This window comes from Borostomias antarcticus (assembly GCF_949987555.1).
Source record: "Borostomias antarcticus genome assembly, chromosome: 15".
Lineage (NCBI taxonomy): Eukaryota > Metazoa > Chordata > Actinopteri > Stomiiformes > Stomiidae > Borostomias > Borostomias antarcticus.
In genome coordinates, this window is record NC_140248.1 from 18,760,069 (window position 1) to 18,783,869 (window position 23,801).

The 23,801-nt window shown below is 43.7% G+C and overlaps 3 protein-coding genes across 7 annotated transcripts; 2 read left to right on the forward strand and 1 right to left on the reverse strand.

The window, feature by feature from the left end:
- Window positions 1-1,123: 1,123 nt before the first annotated feature.
- vma21 (vacuolar ATPase assembly factor VMA21) lies at window positions 1,124-2,728 on the reverse strand. The gene is made up of 3 exons (XM_084450160.1): window positions 2,572-2,728; window positions 1,958-2,067; window positions 1,124-1,657 (listed from the first exon to the last, which is right to left on the reverse strand). Exons 1-3 carry the CDS (start codon window positions 2,631-2,633, stop codon window positions 1,515-1,517), a joined length of 315 nt encoding a protein of 104 aa, XP_084306286.1. The 5' UTR covers window positions 2,634-2,728; the 3' UTR covers window positions 1,124-1,514.
- Window positions 2,729-4,370: 1,642 nt separating this feature from the next.
- Window positions 4,371-8,588, forward strand: nono (non-POU domain containing, octamer-binding). The gene is made up of 10 exons (XM_084450557.1): window positions 4,371-4,505; window positions 5,217-5,335; window positions 5,419-5,612; window positions 5,773-6,074; window positions 6,632-6,727; window positions 6,816-7,012; window positions 7,278-7,462; window positions 7,579-7,609; window positions 7,747-7,835; window positions 8,206-8,588. Exons 2-10 carry the CDS (start codon window positions 5,257-5,259, stop codon window positions 8,311-8,313), a joined length of 1,281 nt encoding a protein of 426 aa, XP_084306683.1. The 5' UTR covers window positions 4,371-4,505; window positions 5,217-5,256; the 3' UTR covers window positions 8,314-8,588.
- An 834-nt stretch (window positions 8,589-9,422) lies between these two features.
- aifm1 (apoptosis inducing factor mitochondrion associated 1) lies at window positions 9,423-23,508 on the forward strand. Of its 5 annotated transcripts, XM_084449568.1 has the most exons (21): window positions 9,423-9,644; window positions 11,518-11,648; window positions 12,019-12,139; window positions 12,317-12,343; window positions 12,708-12,842; window positions 13,744-13,806; window positions 14,104-14,169; window positions 14,269-14,340; window positions 15,322-15,461; window positions 16,008-16,138; window positions 16,402-16,492; window positions 16,586-16,670; window positions 16,768-16,844; window positions 17,242-17,350; window positions 17,565-17,672; window positions 18,882-18,970; window positions 19,082-19,222; window positions 21,882-22,024; window positions 22,269-22,393; window positions 22,743-22,933; window positions 23,047-23,508. In XM_084449568.1, exons 1-21 carry the CDS (start codon window positions 9,557-9,559, stop codon window positions 23,116-23,118), a joined length of 2,205 nt encoding a protein of 734 aa, XP_084305694.1. In that variant the 5' UTR covers window positions 9,423-9,556; the 3' UTR covers window positions 23,119-23,508. The 5 variants fall into 5 exon arrangements, with proteins under 5 accessions (XP_084305694.1, XP_084305693.1, XP_084305695.1 ...); XM_084449567.1 differs by having other exon boundaries at window positions 14,104-14,340; XM_084449569.1 differs by lacking the exons at window positions 14,104-14,169; window positions 14,269-14,340.
- The last annotated feature ends 293 nt before the right edge of the window (window positions 23,509-23,801 follow it).

Consider the following 23,801-nt stretch of genomic DNA (forward strand, 5'->3'; position numbering starts at 1 on the left):
CATGACAGCAATGTTAATATCTGTTATCGGTATGGGCCAAAAATGTCATATCGGTGCATCCCTACTCAGGAGTACTGTCAAGGCAGTGTGATTTATATATATATATAAAAATAAAAAAATAAATAAAAATGTTGCTCAGAACAGATGAACAATTTGAGATACAGTTTTTAAGCTACACTTACATATTGTAAGTGCTGAAAGTTAGAAAACAGGTATGAATTTGAAAGTACCAACTGCCACTATGAATAAAACTCACTCCTGGGGGTCATTTCAAGAACGTAGGGTTAATGACTGAGGTATTATTAGCCAAACCAGGTGTATGGATGGTAATTACAAATACTGGATTGCCTCCAAGTAGAGGTTTGAAAATGTCTAAGCTAACACACTGTGACAAACAAACTCATAGTTTTGTATCAACAAGGCTATAGCCAGCATTATAGCCCACCAAACCAGATTTTCAAGATGTGGTGTTCAAGCTCATTATACAGAAATTGTCAAAACTGGGCAAGTTGAAGACCCAAAAAGCAGTCTGCATCTGATGAACAGTAGGCTACTTAAAGGTCACTTCCTTAAAAGACATAAGGAAATCCAGTGAAGTGCTTGAGTCATCTGGCACCAAAATACATGCTTTGACCAATGACCATGGGTCTTTATAAGAAATGGTCTTGTAGGGCATCTTGCAGCGAAGAAAGCCAACAAGCAGAAGAGATTGCAGTACAGGAAAGACCCTCAAAACCTGGAGCATGGATACTCAGAGCAGAAGTCTGAAAATTGAACACTTGCAGTAGCCTATAAGAATGGCTCCCTCAGAGGCCTGACCTCAACAAAATTGAAGCTGTGTGAGATCACTTGGACAGGGAAATATTATTTTCAAAAAGCAGCCAAAGTCAAAATCTGAGTTAAGGCAAATCCTGTAAGAAGCTGGGGAAAATTGATCACAGCACTACTTGAAAAAAAATTATCAAATTGTACCAGCAGTGTACCAATGCAAATTGCTTCCATTTTGCATTCTAAGGGAGTCCACAGAAGTTTGTTTAAAAAAAAGTTTAAAAAACAAGAAATCCCTCATTAGTTTTTATTGGATTATTGTTTATTTGTGTTTATTCAAAGTTTTAGTGTAGTATGAGAAAATAAACATTTATGTCCCAAATAAATAGCTTCAAACATATTTTTGGGGGGTGGCCTAAGACTTTTGCACAGTACTGAAAGAAAACAAATGTTCTGATTTTCACAAAATTGGCTCAGTTGAATAGGGACTGATCTCTTTAGAAGTGCTGTTCCCAATTTTTATAATTGGGAAAACTGGACAAGCACATTCACTGTCCACTAACCACCACTTTATGCATCTCTGTGACTCTACAGACATTCTCAGAATATCAACCATTTCATATCAACCAATTCAATGCATTTGTGGACTATGGGCTCCAGGCTCCAGTAAGGCATCAAGTCCTCTGTGTGTGGTGACATTATAGTTTTCTCCTGCTGATCCACAGTCACACAAAGATAAGTTCCTGCTAGTCCTGCTTGCCCTCCTTTGATTGTTGTGAGCCTTCATTCCAGGCAGCATAGACAAAGAGGGCCAAGATCATATGGACAGTCACTACTGCCACAATGGCAGCATAAAAATAACTGTCATTGCTGGAATACCCCATTGAGGCTGAAAAAAAGAAAAAAGAAAATTGGTCACACATTACACCACAGCCCTCTATCATCTGCCATTGATCTATAGGCTAACTACAGAAAATGTCAACAATCGTCCCATGAAAGGAATACGATACACAGGGCTATAAAGTGTAGAATTCTGATGTTTGTGCCACTTTGTGTATTAATATTGACCTAGACATGTTGAAAACATTTGATCAAAGTTACACTGGCAATGAAGCGGGTAACTTAAGTTAATTCTGTCTATACCATGCAATAACACATCAAACATGTTCATCACACTGGTGATCTTTACCTTCAAATACATATGCTTTTGTTGTGAAGTATAACCCTATTGGCAAAGTAATCATCATGATTGTAAAGAACAGCAAAGTCTTCAGTACTGACACCAATGACCCATCATTTCTGGAACAGAAATCAGAAGAAATGCATGCATGACCATCCATGAATAACTTTAATGTAGAAACCATTGGTGGTGGTGGTGTCGAGTTACAGGCGTGGTTTTTAACTAGACTGATATTTAAACGGCATTTCAACTGCCGGTGTTCTGGCCCAGAAATGTAATTTTGCTAACTTAGCTGTATAATATTATTCTGCTCTTCTACGCTAGTTTCCCTTTAGCTAGCTAACGTTAGCTATCGACAAGTAGGCTACTGCAGCGCATCACAATGAAATAAATGAACGGCCCTAAACAACAATGTTCAACTGAAGATCATAATCGTGATTGGTACACGAGTGTTTATGAAATTCTAGATTAGATTCTATGACTAGCTATAGCGACAATGTTGTGGACCTCCTCGTTGGTTAGCCCTGGCCAGGTAAATGAACGTTAGCCTAGCCCAGTCGCTAGCACGCAAGCCTCCTTATCTGCCAACGTAAAGTCAAATCTACGTAGCCTAGCTAACTTACCCTCTGAAATCTGGAACTGGACCGGGAATTGCGTTTAATGACTGCTTGTCGTAATTTTCCATTTTGGATCAGAAAAAGTGCTGGAATATCACAACCAATATTTCTAATTGGAATAGAAATGCTTCAACAGCTAGCTCGCTAGCTAGCTTGTGTGGCGTTGAAAATAAACAACTGTTCCGGTTCCACCACGTGATAATGACGTGTTGTTTAAAGGAACAGGACAGCAATACAGATGATAAAAGTATGAAAAGATTCCCTTTCGTAGATGCAGTTAGCTATATAACAGCCCCTAAGGCAGGCCTGACTTGCATAATTCATGAATGAATCGTATATGTTGAATGCTATGCTGAAATGATTGTTCACATTGCATGGAGGTGCAATTTTCTTCTCAGGTTTACCCTTTTTATATTTCTGTTTATAGCGGGCAGATGGTTTGCTTTTCCATCCCCCTGTCACACCCCAAGAGCTATCCCCAGCAATAGGCTAGTTAGAGGAAAGCGTAAGAGTGGGAGTGTCCTATTGTATTCCATATGAAAGTCCATAGCCTATAGGCTAGACAATGTCATTCAGCTGTTGAAAATAAACAATGAAATCCCTGCCATGCAGGGATATTGAGGGCCACCTGTCCTCAATGGCCACTGCCAGACCAATTACGTTCAGAGGTTCCAGCACACAGCAAACAACAAAAACGCAACAAACATCTCTCTCTCTCTCTCTCTCATCTCCCTCTCTCTCTCTCTCATCTCTCTCTCTCTCTCTCTCAGTTCAGACTGCGCTAGGGAAGTGAGAGAAGCTTGGCCACAAACAGCACAGTCTGCTGAGCTAGATCAAACGTGATAGATTGTTTGGATTTCCCAGTCAAGTCAAGGGCAATGAGCAAGTCAATTGATATTATTCAATAATGGAAACTATCCGAAGTCAAATCCAGAGTCTGACTGTGACCAGAGGCGGAAAGGGAGATGGAAAATTAATCCAAAGTTTCTGTCCTGTGGACAGACAGACAGACAGACAGACAGACAGACAGACAGACAGACAGACGGACAGACGGACGGACGGACAGACAGACTGACCAAGGAGGACTAGGGCGCAAAGCGGGTCAAACCAAATGCCTTGGTCTTGAACCCATGAATAGCCCTACATTTCCTAGCCCTATTAGTTTCATGATATTTATTTGAACCATTTAGGTGTGCTGCACAGTTTGTATGTTTTTTGTGTGTGTGTTTTTTTTTTTTAACTATGAACACGCGTGAATATTTGATTACATGATTTGTTTATTAAAGCTTCAAGATATCTTGAGCTGGTGCCAGTCATTTTATTCCACCTATTCCTCATACACTTGTGGAGGATCTTTGGGATCGTATCTCGTATCTCTTTGGGATGTATACAGTAGACACACAGAGAAAGGTGAAGGGTACGACTGAGGCAGCTATGGTTAAGTGATGGGTTTGTTACCCGGCCGGCACATTATCGAAGTATGACTCGTGCACCCTCTAGCGTCATGAATGCAAACAAAAACTGATGTATTGATTTGAATACTCTCTGTTATAACCCGGGGTTAGTAGTTTAGTTTACCTCGACAATCCCACGGTGCACTGGACTGCCGTCGAGTTCAGATTCAGATTTAAGCCTCTTTTTGAACGCACCAGAAGCTGTTGTGCATTTTTTGCTCTGGGGGGCATTTCCGATGAACATCATGAAATAGACATGCCCACAATTAACCCGTTGAAAGAGTAGGGTCCGCTCGCTCGAGGAGGCTTCTCCGTTCGCCCTTCACCAAACACGTGACGAGTTATCACCCACGGCCATCGAAACGAAGTGACCTACTTTAAGGGAGTGTGGGGGAGACCGGAGAATAAATTCAGTCCTTTGTGGCCTGCGACGGTTTTTGATATCGCAGACATCTTCTAAGCTTGAGCACATTTTATTTTGCAAAGGTAGTTATACTTTCGTTTGAATACATAGCCAAGCTAACGTTAGTATTGAGTAGGACACAAGGCGCGCTGATCTAGACAGCCAACGTTAATTTTAACGTTACGTAAGGTATAGTGTGGTGCACAAGTAACATACGTTAGCCTAGCTAGTTGCTGGCATTGAAATCGGGAACAAAGTAGCTAGCTAGCTAATGTTAGCTTCTTAAAGCTTGAGGTAGCTAACCAGCTAGACTGCTGTTTAGCTGTAAATTAGAAGATGGTTTATCTAGCTAACTTTTGCTCATTGATGTTAGTCAGCTGTGATAATTTCCTTGCTGCTTGATACGCCGGTATGGTAAAGTTTAGTAGCTAGCTAACGTTAGCTAGCCCAGCCATGTTAGAGTTGGCTACAAGGCCAGAGAGGGCCTGTGCAGCTGAAGCTAGCTAGCGTTTGCTATCGGAGAGGGGACCTTTGTGGTTGGAACCATATCTATGGTTGGACCGTCCAATATCTGCACTGTCAAAAAAATAATAACGTTCGATCAGGAATGTTTTTTTTCCCCATTGTACTAGAACATGAGGCGCAACCATGGAGTTAATTCGGTGCAACATGCATATCGAAAAAGATCGCAATGCCTCGCTTTGGATAAAGGCGTCTACCAAATGTCTAATGTAATGGCCAGTTGTGTATTTGCTAGTTACTCATAATAATTTGTCACCATCGTCCTAACCTAGAGTAACCGGGTTCCGCGTGGAGAACAGCCAAGGAAACCCAATGGACCACAAGAAACCTGGAGGAGCATCAAATAGTAACGGAGAGCATGCACAGCACAAAGATGATGATGGAGGTCCCAGTAAGTTGAATTTCTCAAATTACACCACCGATTGTCCTACACTTATTTTAGTCAGTAAACTACACACTTTTGTTTCGTCCTAGATGCTGCTCTAACCATAGATCTACAGAACTTCAGGAAGCCTGGAGAGAAGTCATACACTCAGCGTAGCCGATTGTTCGTTGGTAATTTACCGACTGGGGTTACCGAGCCGGAGGTGGAGAAATTGTTTTCCAAGTATGGCAAGCCATCAGAGATTTTCATCAATAAGGACAGGGGATTTGGATTCATCAGACTGGTAAATGTTCCATTCCATGCTTCAGTCAGTAGGCCTAATCACAATGACATACAACTCTTGACATTTTTAAACTTCTGTCTCTACCCTAACTCTAGGGTTCAGGGTGAAGTGTAGATTCCACACCTTGTGAATGATTATCTTCATCTTTTTCAACCAACAGGAGACCAAAACAGTGGCTGATATTGCCAAGGCCGAGCTTGATGATACCAATTTCAGAGGCAGACAGCTGCGTGTGCGATTTGCCACACATGGTGCTGCTCTAACTGTGAAAAATTTGCCGCAATTTGTGTCCAATGAGCTCTTGGAGGAAGGGTTCTCTGTTTTTGGCCAGGTGGAACGGGCCATCGTTATCGTAGATGATAGAGGTCGGCCTACAGGGAAGGGAATTGTGGAATTTGCAGGCAAGCCAGGTGCAAGGAAGGCTCTGGATCGCTGTGCTGATGGTGCATTTCTTTTGACTGCGTGAGTATTTGGTTACAATTGTAAATCAGTATCATGGTTTGATAAAGTTAATTTGCCTGATGTAACCATTCTAAATTGAGTAAACTTCCAGGGATTTTCCTGCATAGAGGATTTTTTGGTGCCCCTCAGAGATTTTAGCCAGAGCCAAAGGAAAATCACCAGTGCCAAAATGCTAAAAATTGAGAATAAAAATAGCAATTCAAATACTCTCCAAATGTGTTTGATAGCTTGTTTCAAATACAACCCATCCCTCTTTCTTGCATTTTCCATGGTTTGGACCACTAGTAATCGAGATTAATAGACTGGTTATCAGTGTCTTAAACATTTTGTCTTCATATCCATTTTGTGTCATGTCGGGAGATTTTCCATGATTGTGAAAAGTGAGCTCAGTCAGAATGACAGCGAAGAATATAGGCCTATATGTGCTGGTAGGCTACACAGCATAACAGAGGTTTCCCCCCCAAAAAAAATATTTGCGCATTACCCCCAAAGACCCATTCGGAGCCAGGAAAAAACCCTGACTTCACACTGAGCACGATTAAAACATTTGCATGCAGATTTCCAAGGCCGGTGACCGTGGAACCGATGGAGCAGTGTGATGAGGATGAGGGGCTGCCCGAGAAGATAATCAGCAAGAACCAGCAGTTTCACAAGTAAGTTTACGACCATAAAGAGAGTGGAATTCCCAGAGAGTCCCATCAGTCGCCCCAGAGACATGACCTTGAGTTTCTCTCTTCAAAGGGAGCGTGAGCAGCCCCCGCGCTTCGCCCAGCCGGGATCATTCGAGTACGAGTATGCCATGCGCTGGAGGGCCTTGATGGAGATGGAGAAGCAGCAGTATGAGCAGGTGGACAGGAACATCAAGGAGGCCCAGGAGAAGCTGGAGGCCGAGATGGAGGCAGCCAGGCATGAACACCAGGTCATGCTGATGCGGCAGGGTGTGTATGGTCCCATTAGCAGGCAGACACCTGAGCAACATTAAGGCCATGGTCATGTATGTTCCATTTTGCAGACGCCTGAGCACAAAACGCTCTGGGTCTGCTTTTTATCGCCTTGCGGTCCACTCCCCATTGGGCTGCGCTGCAAAACAAACACTGCATTTAGAAAAATGCCGTACACTGAGCACCACGGCATTACTGTTTCAAAAAGGGGGGGGGGGGGGTTGAAAAACATCCTAGTGAAGATGAATTTGGTGATTTGCAGACCTGCTGAGACGCCAGGAGGAGCTGCGGAGGATGGAGGAGCTGCATAACCAGGAACTGCAGAAGAGGAAGCAGATGGAGCTCCGCCAGGAGGAGGAGCGCTGCAGGAGGGAGGAGGAGATGAGGATGCATGGCGAGGAGATAAGGAGGAGGCAGCAAGAGTTCAAGGGAAACTTTGCTGAAAATGTGAGTGTTTTGGGGAGGGGGGCATTCTCAATACCCTTATATGCATCCTTATTCATCCCCTAAAGACAACTCTGTAGGAAATTTCTCAAACCTTTCCTTCTCTTTTCTTAATGTAGAGGGAGCAGGAGATGAGGATGCACATTGCAGGTAAGGTCCTTGTTTATAAGTATTTAACACTAATCTTAATTTATTGGTGAGTATTGAATGCTCATTGAATACTAGTTCAATGTTATCTAGCAGGTTGTATTGGTCTGACGAGCTTTGTCTGTTTCCTGTCGTTACAGGCCAACAAGGAATGAACAGAAACTCAATGGGTGGTAATGCTGTTCCTGCTGGAGTTCCCAGCCAGCCTGCTGAGAATCCTTCCCTGATGGTATAATAAGAAACCACTTATACATTTTTGCTTCCAACATGCAAAACTGATTGTCCAATCTGCACCGAATTAGCTTGGCCAGTTTCCTGTTAAGCAAAAAGTAACATGTAATTAGCCAGCAATTACATGCTAGAAAGGCCCTGGCTGACCTATTTTCAAGATTCAAGATTTATTTTGAATGTACGGTGTACAGTCGCCGTGAAATGTTGCTGCCGGCTCCAAGATTATGCTTGATACAGATAGTCTAATAAATTCCAAATTTACAAATGATGAAAATGACAAATCTACTAATTAACACTAGTTACACAATAGGTTATTGTAGTGCATATTTATCATGGCTTATTTTAATGACACGTTCTTTCACTCTCAGGGACAGGGACCAGGAAGCAACAACATGCCTGGGGGAGGCCAGCCTGGCTTCCAAAGGGGTCCCGCTGGTCCTGCTGATTTTGGGCCCAATAAGCGACGCAGATTCTGAGGCCTCAGATCTTTTCCTCCTACTCTTTACTGTATTTTAAAATCCGAGCATTGACTTTTTTTTATTTTCAGGATTTGGGTTTTCTGTTTTAATATAGGCTTAAGTATCATTGTCACTTCAAGATTTGTTTTGCATTTTCTAATGAAAAATGCTTCTGTACAGGCTTTACTTTTTCTATTCCTTAAAAAAACGTACTTTTATATAGAAATAGCAAACATGTTTTTGTCATACTCGTCAACCTTTCTGAACAGCTTTGAATAAATTCTTATAGCCATGTCTTGGTCTTGGATGTCTGTCCTATCATAAGATATGCATTTCTTTATAATTCCAATTACAGGACCTCGAGGGGTCTTTAATTAGCCACACGGCAAGTGACACAGATACACACGTGAGCAGTGCTGGTGACACAACACTTATGCAACTTCAGGGGTCGCCGGTGGAATTTGTCCTCTGCATTGACCTTTTCCCATCCAAGCTGCCCTCCAGGAGCAGTGGGCAGCCTCATCAGTGGCACCCGGGGTCCAAGTGCTCAGTCCTGGTCAGGGACAGGGCTGGAGAGCATCTGTTGTTCTGCATGTTTTTCATATCGGGTTCTTGTGAGGAAACGCTTGTGAACGGAGAATATGCTAACTCCACACAGAAAGGCCCGGGAGATGACCCACCTGAATACCTGACAATCTTGGGGAGAACATCCCCAGTGCCCACATCTTCACAAGTGGGAATCGAACCCAGTACCTTCTTGCTGTGAGGCACCAAGTATTGCCCCACTGTGTTAGGTTCCAATTCCTTTCAGTTAGCCAATATAGTTACTTAAATTAGAAAGTGAATACACAACCTTGCTTTAGTTTTGGACACCTGCCGAGTTGAATGGAGCGTTTTGCGCAGTATTGATGCGCTCATGTACGCGTAAACCTCAACCACCAATGAGATTGTATGAAGGGCGGGTAATGTTCTTTGACAGGGTGACCTCGTTTTGGGTTGTAGGGTAGCCCTGGTAGAATGCTTTTGACTATGTGAACCAATGAGATTGTTTAAATAAGGAAGCCCCTCCTTATGTTACGCGGTAGACCAAATCGAGGATCCCTTTCCACTGTCGCTGGCTCGCTTGACCCAAATCTCTGGCCTTGTACTGTAGTTAGCTAGCTAGAGTGAAGTTAAAAACGGTCTTCGGGTAGCTAGCTAAGCAAGCTACGTCCAGCAGCATTTTTGATCTGGAACATAGCTTCAGTCCAGTGATATCGCTATGCTGAAGTGCAGGACCATGTGGAGAAAGCTGGCCCCGCTCACTAGAGCCTCCTCCACTCTGTGCCGGCAAAATGCAAGGAGAGCAGGCAAGTAGTACTAGCTGTCCTAACTAACTTGCTATGTAATGCAACGTGAGCTAGCTAGCATAACGTCACTGCTTTTCAAACCCGGCCAGTGCAATTAACCTAGATTACAATCTCAACTAACGTAGCTGGCTAGGTAACGGTAGACAGCACAGACAGATTATGTTTCTTGCCTGACACGGACATGCCTAAATTACACACTGGTTTATGAATATGAAACCGGTGCGGCCATGTAGTTAGCTAGCTAGCACTACGTTAGCTAGCCAGCTGGTCAAAAGCACAGGACTGACTTAAACTAGAGCAATGAATAAGCAAAAAAAAAAAAAAAGTCTGTTGCTTACACTATTCATTCATTTCAGCAGTGAGAGTTAGGTCAATAGAAAGGTAAACGTGTCACTGTCATTTTGCAAGCTCTGAGGGTGTCGTGGCCAACTCTCAATGCCATTTCAGCCCAAGGTCGTCGCTTGAAAGCATGTGCACCTTACAGTAACGTTAGCTCTAGTCGCTCTCTTATGTCTGAGTCTCTTATTATATTCGAGTTATGAGTATCATCGAAACCCATTATCTGTAATAAAGCTAGTTATTCAAAAATACTAGCTTGCTAGCGTTAGTGATAAAGAAATGTCATGTTGGCTACTTGTCAGCTGAGCGCTTGACTACAAACCAAACTCTGTGGACGGCCGCAGTATGACAGATTCAGATAATGTCGTGCTCTCAGACAAACATCTATTGCATGCACATAGGCGGTTTACCCTCTGAGAGTAGGGGGGGCAACATTTTGACGTGAGAAAAAAAACAAAACTGTTCTGCCGTCTCGTCCCATCTATTTACAAAGAATACCAGTTGTGAACAGTATGCTAATGAGAAATCCGTATGACAATTCAATATGTACAACGCATCAAACTTCATATAGACACCACGAGCATGTCAATATGACTTTATGACCGAGCACTAGGCCGAACCCAACATCACAACATCAAACTGCCACTGCCTGCTGGTGCTAGCTTCCTCGCCGATGGTGATGTTGCTAGTGCTAGTGCTAGTGTGCTAGTGTTAGTGCTAGTGTTAGTGCTAGTGCTAGTGCTAGTGCTAGTGTGCTAGCTCCGATAGCCTCTGGAGCACTTCTGCATTCGATTGCACATGCTGCGCTGTCATTTCGAGTGGTAGCTTCTTCATTAGCATTGCCAGATTTTATTTTATTTTATGAAGAAGTGGTAAATTGTTTTTATAGCTCTTTTTGCCATTATGAGCAGGTTGGCTAGTTGTAGCTTGTTGAGCACTGAGCAGTACATCTCATTTTTTTCGACGGACGAGTTGTGCCATTAGTGGATTATGAATATATATATATTTTTAAAGGTAGCCTAGTTTAAGTAATAAATACACTTTTAAAATTAATGATGATCTAACACAAACTGGTACAAACCACAATTATGTATTTAATAATTGTGTTAATTAGTAAAAAAAAAAAAAGAAAGAAAAAAAAGTTTTTTTTTCTTTTGTTTAGTTTTTTTTAAGAATCTGAGCAGAGTTGGGCTGTCCAATCAGGGGGGGCACTTGCCCCCCCTGCCCCCCCTATAAAATCGCCAATGTGCATGCATGTGCTTCTTATCTCTCACCAGGTGTGCATTGATGTTGCTATTGGAATTTATACATTTGTACTTGTACATTCCCTGCCCAGAGTCGAGTTTTTCTTTCCAAATAAATAACAACAAAATGCACATTACAATTTCCACCGTACTGCTAGCCTGGCTCCAGCCCCTGAGTCGCACATCCACTTTAATTTGCGTGAAACGAAATGGCAGTGTCAGGCTACCATACTGCAGCAAGCTATGTAATTTCCCCTTTTAAGCTTAATTCATCTTTTGATTACACACAGTGTTGAACCACGAGAGAAGACCTGCATTAGTCCCTCAGGCCCCCATGTCCTCAGGAGCTCCAGAATCTGGTGGGGAGAATAAAATCTACATGCTCCTGGTAGGAGCGACCTTCGTTGGTGGAGGATTATATGTAAGTATCCATGACCATGATATTCATTGATGACCCTCTTAATTTGTGCTGAGTTTTTTTTCTTCTCGGGTAGTGTAAGCCACTGGCCCTGTTTTTATGATAACCTCTCTTTACAGTTCTGCATCTTGGCCTGGTGCAATAATCACAGGCTTATCTGCTTATGGATTTGGGCCAGAATATGGTGGCAGTCATCCGATTAATCATTATTAGATATGGACTTTATTTGTCATTCAACTGTTTAGTTTTGTTACTGTTGCCCTCTCACGGCACAACAACTCATTTGAGTCAAAACGTATAGTTCTCCAACTGGAAAATGCATGAAAAAGCTGTCCATAAAGTTTACATGAGAATTGGTGTAATGTTTTCATAGGCATACCGCACCATCAAAGGAGACAAAGACAGATATCAGGATCGGCTTGACGAAATTGCATCCAGATCAAGCAAGGCAGCTCCAGAACAACCAACGACATACCTGTCGACAGAGTCCCCAGGTGGGGGCTGTTCTTTGTGCATCCAAGTCACTGTATGCCACCATACTGCCGATCAGACACTACACATGTTATGCATTAACAGGTCATTGCTTGTATATCACAGTCTGTTCAAATTTTACTTCAGGACATAAATTATGTAATAATCTAACGTGTTTGTTTACATTCAATGTCTTACAGATGAACAAGCTGCTGAAACTCCTCAAGGTGAGTTTTTCCCCCAAAAGTTTATAACGGCACTTTCTTTATAAGCTAGATGTCAAAAGTTATATTGTGAAAGCAAAACACTGTTGAAAACCATCTAGTTTAAGTTACATTAGATCACTGTGATGTTGTAACTATGAAAGTAGACCACACGGGGGCGTTTTTGTCAGTTTTGTAAGTGAATCCCAATTTTTTTTGAGAGGCGTTTGAAAAGTCTCAAAACTAAGCAAGTTCTATAAGCACTAAGGTGCTTTTGCTTTGCTGAGCTGGAGATCAGGTCACCCTTGCCCTTAACTTGTTTCAGCTCACTGGAAGGCCTGTAGCTGCTAGGCTAATACATGACTGCATGTGATCCCTCACTATTAAGAGCCTGCTGAGCAGGTCTCTGAACCTTTAGTGGCTGAGAACGAAGCCCCACTCCCATCAGAGGAGGAGAGCCTCCAACCCTCACCCCCTGCCCCCGAGGAACTGGACCCCAGTGAAACACCGGAACTGACCTCAGGTTCTCATTCTATATAGCTATGCAAACACATACAGTATCTATGCCTCACACCACATCTGGAAATTCCATATTCCTTCACACCAAATGATGTGTACAGTATGGCAACATCTGTCTGCAGGCTGAACTATCTAACTGACCTCACTGCACGTGTTACATGTGGCATGGGACTATTTTTCCATATATAACCTCTTTCTTTAGCACTGCTTGTGGCATGCTACTGGTTTTCTGTTCAAATGTCTTTTTCTTTCAGTTAAGCATGTCTCCTCATTTTACATTACATTTTCACTTCTCACTTCTCTGCAAGTTAACGCCTTCTCAAACTTGGGGCGGCGCACAGGGATGTGCTTGGCACTGAATTTAGTTGTCTGGTAGCACAACCTTCTTGCACCTCTGGAACTCCTCTTACTCACCGCACCATAGCCTGTCCTTGAATTTATGGCCTAGGTCTAATTAGTAGTTTGCGAATGAATGAAAATGACATTACGTAAAACTAGATTGAACAGCGCTTTGAGTTTGGGTTGGTGGAAGCACTGTCTCTAGAGTTTGTTGACTGCTGTCTATGGGTGTCTATCTATTGGTTGATGGTACACCTGACACCGTGATTGCCCATGTCTCTCATGTTTCTGTGATAATCCTTAAACTTTATTCGAAAGTTCTTTCACAATTAATACCACTGTTTTTTTCCATCTGTCCCTTCAATTTGGCTATCAAATGTGTAGTAGAAATATTATGTATGAATGCATTGCTTGAAACTGTATTTTGCGCCTTGTTTGATGTTTATATTCTACCCCGATGTTCTGGTTTTGATAATGGATGGAGAGGCTCTTTTCTCGAGCACACTTTTCTCAAGTGTCCAGCTTTTCCCCTTTCTCTTGAACAATTCTATCATGCCTGCTGACAGAGGTTGCTCCTGCTGCCGAAGCTGCTCCAGTAGAAACTCCTGAAGTCTCGTCTGTCCCTGAAGGTGAGAATGGCTGGTGGAAGAGATCACGCCCTTTCAGTAGAATAAATATCTACTGATCTACAGCAGCGCCATCATTGTCAGTAGATTCCAGCAGCCGAAGAGTATTGAGACCCCAGAGTAGATGAAGACATATTTGCGGTTTCGCTGATAGAAGAGAACACCCCATTTTCAGTAGAATAAACACTTGATCTACAACACCACCTTTGACAGTTACATCCCTGCAGTGGAAGAACGACATATTGGCTCTTTCGCTGTCAGTGTGAAGAATTGTTTTTAAAGCATTTGGTAAATACACAGAAACGTCGCCTGAAGTCACTGCTGCGGAATCGCCTGAGCCCCCCACTACACCAGAAGCTGATATTGGTAAGGAGTACTTGGATGGATCAAGATGGCCCTCCCACCTCCCTAAGGTTTGCGAAGAAGAGTTGATTCTAATCATGGACTATGGATTCCCCCTGACAGCACCTGAACCTGTGGTAGAGCCAGCCTCAGGGGAACCAGCAGACGCACCTGCTGCACCGTTAATAGAGAGTGGTAAGACCCGTCACCCATGGAGCATCGATCATCTAAGTTTGCATGAGACTGGAGCAGGATTAAAACAAAATATATATATTTAAGAAAAAATCTAAATGGATGTATGCTAACAGAACCAGAGCCAGCACCTGTGGTTGAACAAGCACCTGTAGCTGAATCCGTCCCAGAAGAGCCATTGGAGCTGCCTAGTACTCCAGCTCCGAGTGGTAAGCGTGACTTCCAAGGACGGTGAAGTGATTCTGTGGACGCCTAGTGTAGCGGCTGGGGAGTAAGCCCAGATTCTCAGTGCTACTGTTCTGCTAACAGAACCGGAACCGCCATCCGACCCGTCCCCTACAGAGCCTGTAGAACAGCCTCCACCGCCTGTTGTGGAGAGCGGTAAGGACTCTTGTCCGGTGCATGGAGATATTGCCACTCATTTTCAAGTATGACCCAGATTTTTTTTTTCTTCATTATTGCTTAACGTGCTCCGGTTATACTAACAGAACCAGCACCAGTAGCTGAACCCCCCCCTGCAGAAACTGCTGAGCCTCAATCTGCGACTGTGACAGAGAGTGGTAAGACCCGAGTTCAGTCTCAGTAGGAGGGGGGGAAGAACCTTTAGCACACGACTCCGTTACTTCCAACACATCTCTCCTATTATTCGGTCATTCACTTGGCCTTGGTTCGATTTTCATTTCCTTCCCTGTTAAGGTTACTGCTGTATTTTGGGATCCAGGGGTGTAATGCTAAGTGCTAAGCTCTCACACATGTTTTGTTTCCTTTATCCCATTTCATTCTCTTTTTCCTTTTAAGGTTACTTGTGCCGAAACATTTCATCAACGTACGGCTACTGCTAAGCTCCCACACATGGTTCAATTGCTCATAGTTTTTCTGTCCAGTGGAGTCTGCGGCCTGTGTGTGCAGGATGGTGTGGGACCGCCTCTGTCAACCAGCTGTAGGAGCTTATGTTGTGATTTTAATTTTGTTTTTCCTTCTCAGCTCCAGCAGAGGAACCCCCCACTGCCCCCGTCCTTGAGGTTCCCCATGTCCCCACACACGCCCCCTACCTCCTGATTGGAGGAGGAACCGCCTCCTTCGCTGCTGCTCGGTCCATTCGGGCCAGAGACCCCGGAGCCAAGGTCATTAGTCTACTGCTCTTTATCCATCATTCATGTTGTTGATGAAATCATTTCTTACTATTTAATTGAGAGAAAATGCCTTCGTTCTACAAATCATCAGAGCAGGGGCTTATTGAAGATCTTTTGTACTGTATCAGAAGACCCTGATACAAAAGGCCACAGAAGGCTGATCCCTCCATCAGATTCCCAGGAAAACTGTGAAGTGTAAAGTACAGAACATAGCTTTTATCCTATGCAGGACACAACCCCATGACCTGTTAGAGAAATATCACATGCCATTGTTTATGTTCCTGAGAAACAAAAGGCTAGGCCAGTGGAAAATGGCGATTTGTAAAATGGGTGAGCATTCCCGCTTGCCATGGCTCTGTTATTGAGATACAGAGATGGGGGTGATCTGAAAAATTATTTTCCTTCACATATGCATGCATGTTCTGGTTCTGCAGTGACAGACAGACATTCAAATTTTCCCACCACACATGTCAAGAACTAAGCCAGGATGAGTGCCTTTTTCCTTGACTGTCTGTCCGTCCTGATGTCTGTCCTCAGGTGTTGATAGTGACCGATGAGTCAGACCTTCCGTACATGAGGCCTCCTCTGTCCAAGGAGCTGTGGTTTTCTGATGACCCGGGTGTGACGGGCACACTGCGTTTCAAACAGTGGAATGGCAAGGAGAGGAGGTGTGTTCACACGCGGAACTGTCCAGAATCAAAGCCGTCCCATTCAGACAGAGCCCAAAACATTCTGCAAACCATCAGCTGCAACTCTTATGATATAGCACAGGTTTACACATTTGTATCTTTGTTGTAGATACGTACAGGTAGTTGTTGGATAGTTTTGAATGTCTTAACCAGTTTCTCTACCCATAAGGGGTATTGCTTTGCAAGAGCATGATCCTATTGTCGTTGAATACATTTCAAACATTTTTTTTTCTTTCTTTAAGTATTTACTTTCAGCCTCCTTCGTTCTACGTCGCTCCGGAAGAGCTGGACAAAGTGCCAAACGGAGGAGTAGCTGTTCTGACCGGAAGAAAGGTAAATCACCATGTTTTGATCTTATGTATGATCTTTTCACACGTTTCTTTTGAGACATTTCGTTCTGAATGAACGTGGATCTCTTTCCTCCAGGTTGTGCACATGGATGTGAGAGGAAACAAAGTGACACTGAGTGACGACACTGAGATCTCCTATGACAAGTGTCTGATTGCCACAGGTAAGACCAAAAGAGAACAGTCAACCGATATAGCTGCAGATTTCAAGTTACGGGGGAATCTGAGTGAACAGCTGTTGATATGAGCTTTTCTCTAAAGGCGGCGTGCCAAGGAATCTACAAGTGATTGAAAGAGCTGGAGAGGACGTGGCCCAGAGGACCACACTGTTCCGGAAGGTAATATATGTCTAACCAGCAGGGGGCGTCTGTGCTCATCAGGAAGGCTTGGCTGAGTGCAGGGGTGTAGTGGTAAATACAGATGCTAGTTTCTCGTCATTGATTAATGCAGTTGATTGGAAAATAGCTGAGTAAACTCTGTCTCATTTTAAAGAGGTGGGTAAACCGAATTAACTTCTGTTTACCCTCCACTATCCCCCTGGCTGAGTGGTTCATTTTAGACATTATAGTGCAAAAAATAGCTTTGGCGCATTGCAAATGCACACATTTCCATTGTTCTAAAAAGAAAAAACAATGTTGGGGAATAGAAAGTTGTAAGCAATGATAAGAGCTGATGTTATTACAATTCCATTCCCATTGAGTGCTTCTATACTCTTGCCCATGATTTCAACTGTAGGTGGATGACTTCAAAACATTGGACAAGGTCTCCAGAGACGTCAAATCCATCGCCATCGTCGGAGGAGGTTTCTTGGGGAGCGAGCTGGCCTGTGCCCTGGGGAGGAGATGTAAGACCTCGGGCCAACTGGTTATGGGGACTACAAATAAAATATCTATAACGTAACCGTGCTGATACTACTTCCAGGTTATCCTTTAGTTAACTGATTGCACTGTGAGGGGGTAGTGGCTGGGGGAGAGAAGGAGAGCTGCTTTTGGGAGTGGAGAGAGTGGCTTGACTATTACATGTTATCATTCATGTTCCTTCTCCTTCTCCCCTGGTAGCCAGTGAGTCTGGCCTGGAGGTGATCCAGATGTACCCAGAGAAGGGCAACATGGGGAAGGTGTTGCCAGAGTATCTGAGCAACTGGACTACAGAGAAGGTCAAGAGAGGTGAGGAGCACTGCCACTGATGCCGTAGTCACACTAGACGCCCGCTTTAAAAAAATAAAAATAAAATAATTGCACTGCCTGCGATGAAATACTGTCACCTGGCCAAAAGCGGTTAGAAGAGACTTTTTTGGGGTGTTTTATGTAGTGTGACTCAAACTGAAAATAGTTAAACTTTTGGCTCGGATGCATTGTTGTGGCAACAAAAAGGCATGTTCCAAGTGGTGTTGAATTGAATGTATGCCTCTGCCAATAAAGGGCCAGGGGGTTGTGGCAAGGCTCCTGCATTTTATAGTGGGACCACAGCTGACCGCCGGGGCGGAGCTATATATTTTCAGTTGCGTGTGTTAGTTTGTTATTTAACAGGATTACACAAAAACTACCAAAGTGATTTTCGTGAAACTCGGTGGAGGGATGTTGCTTGAGCCAACTTAGAACCCATTAAATCGCGCAACGGATCAGAAAGACTGGGCGGATACACAAATTAGAACCAAATTTGGCCATACTTGGACCATTCCCTTTCACTTCATCCCTACGTCTTCTGTCTGGTTTCCCGTACTGCGTGGTTTCCCGTACTGCCTGGTTTCCCGTACTGCCTGGTGGCCGAGTGGATAAAGGCTTTGAGGTAGTGATTTTTAGTCTTGGGTTCGCGTCCTGATGGAGATGTTTTTTTTAAGAATGTTGGAAAAATTAATAAAATAAGATTTTCTTAGCCTGGATCCTGTGGTAAGCTATTACGTATAAACTGAGGTGTGGTTTTAACCATTTAAACTGAGTTGCACCAACAAAATGCATTAATGCACGGAGCCCTGTGCTCTCTGAGCACCCTTTCTAGTTGTTTATAGTAACTCTACAGACACAAATAAGAATTTTAAACGTCACATGATAAATTAATGTAGCCTGGCTTCAGCCCCTGAAATTCAGGCGATTGAGGGTCAAAAGGCTCTCGTCCAGAGTGATTTCTTGGTTGGAATTCCAACCAGGCCAATCAGCGTCCTTTGAATGCGATGACGGAATTAAACTGCACAACGTGATTGGTTAGGGGAGGAACTAATGGCTGAGGACTCATTTGGCAACGCCCATCTCGGAAAACGGCTGCAACGGGAGCACTTTCAGACTGAATAATGAAGTTGATTGGTGATTCAGTCTGAGTTTCAGGATAAAATTCATGACTTTTTTCCCCCCCATTTTCTCCTTTGCTTTCTAATACAGAGGGAGTGAAAGTGATCACTGAGGCACTGGTAAAAAATGTGAGCTTCAAAGATGGCAAAGTGGAGATCAAACTGAAAGATGGCCGTGTGGTAGGTTCCCAATCCCTGAAGCACAGCGACTGAAATGAATACAAGAGGAGGTTTATTGGCACGCCGTATTACCATGGTCTGTTACTGCAGTCCCTGTTTGGTCTGTTGTAGGTGAGGACGGACCATATCGTTGCAGCCGTGGGTCTGGAGCCCAGCGTGGAGCTTGCCAAGTCGGCTGGTCTGGAGGTGGACTCAGACTTTGGAGGCTATCGGGTCAATGCAGAGCTACAGGCTAGAGCTAATATTTGGGTGGTAAGTATAATGTTGGCCTCTGTGTAGATAATAATAATAATAATAATACATTTTATTTGTTTTGCACTTCACATTTAGAAACAAAGTGCTATAAAACAGGTGTTTAAAAACAACAAAGTAGTTACAGCCAACTACATGGGAGGACAAAGAAAGACGATAAAATGAGCAAACAGGCATTTTAAAAACATGATAAACGCATTTCATGGTGCATAAGATATGGAAAACATGCAACCTAAGAAAGCAGTCATCAGAACGCTTTTGTGAAAAGGTGCCCTGAGGTGGTCGGGGAGGGCGTTCCACAGCCTGGGGGCAGCCGAATAGATATGTCATACATGTACATGGCGACAGAAGGAAGCTTTAAAAACGTCTTGTTGCGTTTTCCTGATATGGGTTTGCTATGTTGCTCGGTTCCTTGGGTTTCTCAAGGAACGTGCAAAGAAGGAAGTGTCATATCCCATGTGACTCCCATGCGACAGTACATAGGAGCCAGACATACCGACCTTCTGTCAGACTGGTTGCACTTCAGACAACTGCGGAACAGATGCATCAGCATGATTAGAAAAGCTACATCAGATTATTATCTGTCCTCTCTTGCAAACTCCAAATTAAATTCTAGCTTGCTTCTGGAGAACTATGACACCTCTCAAACCTAGGCCTGCTGTCCTTCCTCTCTTCCTTTCTCTCTTCCTTCCTCTCCCACCGCTGATCTGCAGTGATAATGTTCAAATTCTAGACAGATATGTGCGATGTTTTAAACCATCACTTTATAACCTCTGGCCACCTTTTTAATAGATTGCCTGCTAGTGCTTATTCAGCAGACCATACCCCTGGTCTAGTGCTTCTTCAGCAGACCATACCCCTGGTCTAGTGTGTCTTCAGCAGACCATACCCCTGGTCTAGTGTGTCTTCAGCAGACCAAACCCCTGGTCTAGTGTGTCTTCAGCAGACCATACCCCTGGTCTAGTGTGTCTTCAGCAGGCCATACCCCTGGTCTAGTGTGTCTTCAGCAGGCCATACCCCTGGTCTAGTGTCTTCAGCAAACCATACCCCTGGTCTAGTGTCTTCAGCAGACCATACCCCTGGTCTAGTGTCTTCAGCAGACCATACCCCTGGTCTAGTGTCTTCAGCAGGCCATACCCCTGGTCTAGTGTGTCTTCAGCAGGCCATACCCCTGGTCTAGTGTCTTCAGCAAACCATACCCCTGGTCTAGTGTCTTCAGCAGACCATACCCCTGGTCTAGTGTCTTCAGCAGACCATACCCCTGGTCTAGTGTCTTCAGCAGACCATACCCCTGGTCTAGTGTGTCTTCAGCAGGCCATACCCCTGGTCTAGTGTCTTCAGCAGACCATACCCCTGGTCTAGTGTGTCTTCAGCAGACCAAACCCCTGGTCTAGTGTGTCTTCAGCAGACCATACCCCTGGTCTAGTGTGTCTTCAGCAGACCATACCCCTGGTCTAGTGTCTTCAGCAGACCATACCCCTGGTCTAGTGTGTCTTCAGCAGACCATACCCCTGGTCTAGTGTGTCTTCAGCAGACCATACCCCTGGTCTAGTGTGTCTTCAGCAGGCCATACCCCTGGTCTAGTGTCTTCAGCAGACCATACCCCTGGTCTAGTGTGTCTTCAGCAGGCCATACCCCTGGTCTAGTGTCTTCAGCAGACCATACCCCTGGTCTAGTGTCTTCAGCAGACCATACCCCTGGTCTAGTGTCTTCAGCAGGCCATACCCCTGGTCTAGTGTGTCTTCAGCAGACCGTACCCCTGGTCTAGTGTCTTCAGCAGACCGTACCCCTGGTCTAGTGGCTGGGAGTTCGCCCAATGTGTGTGGCAGCTTCACACTTAGACCAGTAAGGCAAGGAAAGTTTATTTGTATAGCACATTTCAGCAACAAGGCAATTAAAAATGTTTTACATTGGACATTAAAAGCATCAAGAAAAGTGCAAGAAACACATAAAAGGTACTGTAAAACGAAATTTACTGTAAAAAAAAAAAAAGAAAAAAAATGCAGGAAAAATACACTAATATACAGCAATAAAAGTTACAGTGCAGTGTATGAATGAATAATTATTTGATTTAATAAAAAGCAGCGGCAAAAAGAAAAGTCTTCAGTCTTGATTTAAAAGAACAGAGTTGCAGGAGTAACCAATGTAGCCACATTTAAGGTTTTAATGCTCTCACAATTAAGCATTAAGAAATCTAAGGATGAGGATGATCTTGATCCTCATCTTCTCCGCCTTAGTGCACATGCAGCATCCCCACTCGCCCACTTGTTCAATCTGACATCTGGTAAAATCCCTGCTGTGTGGAAAACTGGCCAGGTTTATACCGCTGCGTAAAGGCGGTAATTCTACTGAGCTAGATAACTATATATGACATCTCTTTCTGACCCATGTGGTTTCTATACTTTGTTTAGATATTGTATATTTTGGGGTGTTGTGATGTTTTTAAACCTGATCCTTGTTGTTTACTTACTGATGTTTGATTATTTATTACGTATTTTACTCATGTTTTATGAATAGACTTGCTTTCTGTTCTGCCTCTTGGACAGGTCGTCATTGCAAATGAGAATTGGTTCTCACTTGATTTATCTGGTTAAATAAATAAAATAAAAAATTCTCTGACACCTTGTTTTTATGTTCCTTGGGGCTTCTCTGTTCCCAGGCGGGTGATGCGGCATGCTTCTATGACATCAGACTGGGCCGCAGGCGAGTGGAGCACCATGACCATGCGGTCGTGAGTGGAAGGCTGGCAGGAGAGAACATGACCGGGGCCAACAAACCCTACTGGCATCAGTCCATGTTCTGGTAAGATTTCACACTCATTCAGTCCATATTCTGGTAGGCTCATTCAGTCCACATTCTGATAGGCTCATTTAGTCCACGTTCTGATAGGCTCATTAAGTCCATGCTGTGATAGGCTCATTCCGTCCATATTGTGATAGGCTCATTCAGTCTATGTTGTTGTAGGAACTCACACAAACTGTCACTGTGATGACTTGTACATGTCTCAACCTGTGCTCTGCTAATTGGTTCTTCCTGTGTCCTATAGGAGTGACTTGGGACCTGATGTGGGCTACGAGGCTATTGGAATTGTAGACAGCAGTCTTCCAACAGTTGGAGTGTTCGCCAAAGCCACCTCCAAGGACACGCCTAAAGCTGCCACAGAGAAGTCAGGTACGATCAATCTGTACTTAATATTATGTTATAGTTAACAAGATTCTTGAGAACCTCTTTTCTAATTAACATGTTAAGTGGGGTTCACATACAACAGCAGATGCGGTTTTAAACTGTTTTAGAATTACATTTGATTGTTTTTCATAGCTGGCTACTTGGAGTTCTAAAGTTCTACAAGTTCTAAAACTTGCGTTTTTGAGATTCAACTTGTCTGATCTTATGGAAAGACCAAGGGCACAACTGATCTTTTATTTTATTTTATTTGAACCCGTAGTAAAACTCTTACAATCCTAGTCCTGATGTCAGATTTAAGAGGCAGGTCTGTGAGCATCTGTCTTTGATGCTCTAGGTACTGGAATCCGTTCAGAGAGTGAGACCGAAGAGGTGGCCGGTAGCGTCGCGGCCTCCGACACCCCGGCCCCTCCTCCGCTCCAGCAGAAGGATGACTACGGAAAAGGAGTGATCTTCTATCTGCGAGACAAGGTGGTGGTTGGCATTATACTATGGAACGTCTTCAACAGGATGCCCATTGCAAGGAAGGTGAGCACTGTCAGCTGTTTGAAAGAGATGGATTATTTCTGATGGTCTCTCAACTCTTAAAATGTTTAAAAATAGTTTTCTTAGCAACGGAATTTCCTGTTTTGTCTCTGCAGATAATCAAAGACGGAGAGGAGCATGTAGATCTCAACGAGGTGGCCAAGCTCTTCAACATTCACGACGACTGAGTCTCCTCTTGGGAGGCCGAGGTCAAGCCTACGCTGAGACACTGTCAGTACTCATCATGAAGGCTTTGAACTGTCACAGTCATTGCCAGGCTTTGGCAGACCCAACGATGATTACGCACTTGGAAAAGGGAGAACCTCTGGACACATCTGCTCTCTGTACACTTGGTCGTACTGGGATTTTTGTCATGCGTATTGGATCCACCTGTTTTGTTTTTCTATTCCAGATAGACATTCAATATCACGAGAATACCGCCCCACCCTAGATCTATTCATGTTGCATATTGTGATTAAGGTGAGATTGTCCATGCCCTAAATTGTTCTACCAGCCTGAGCACAATATGCTGGAACATGTTTGTCTTCTTCAGTGTGATCAAAGCAGCTCATTGTGAAAAAAAAGGCTGCAATAAAGATATTTTTAAAGTGAATTATCAATTTGAATTATTCTGTCAGAGCATATGGTGACTCAGATGGCTAAATGTGTGACGCATTGGAATGCCTGCAGCATCACAGTCCTTATGGACTGTGGCTTCTCTGTCAGGGCAGATTAGATGCAGTTGTGATTTCTGCAAAGGTTCATCAGTGTGGAAGAGATGCTGTTTGGTTGAATTAAATATTATGTTCCCTACTGTTCTTCGATGTGACCACATCTTCCACCTAAGACTAACATGGTATGGAGGAGGGTG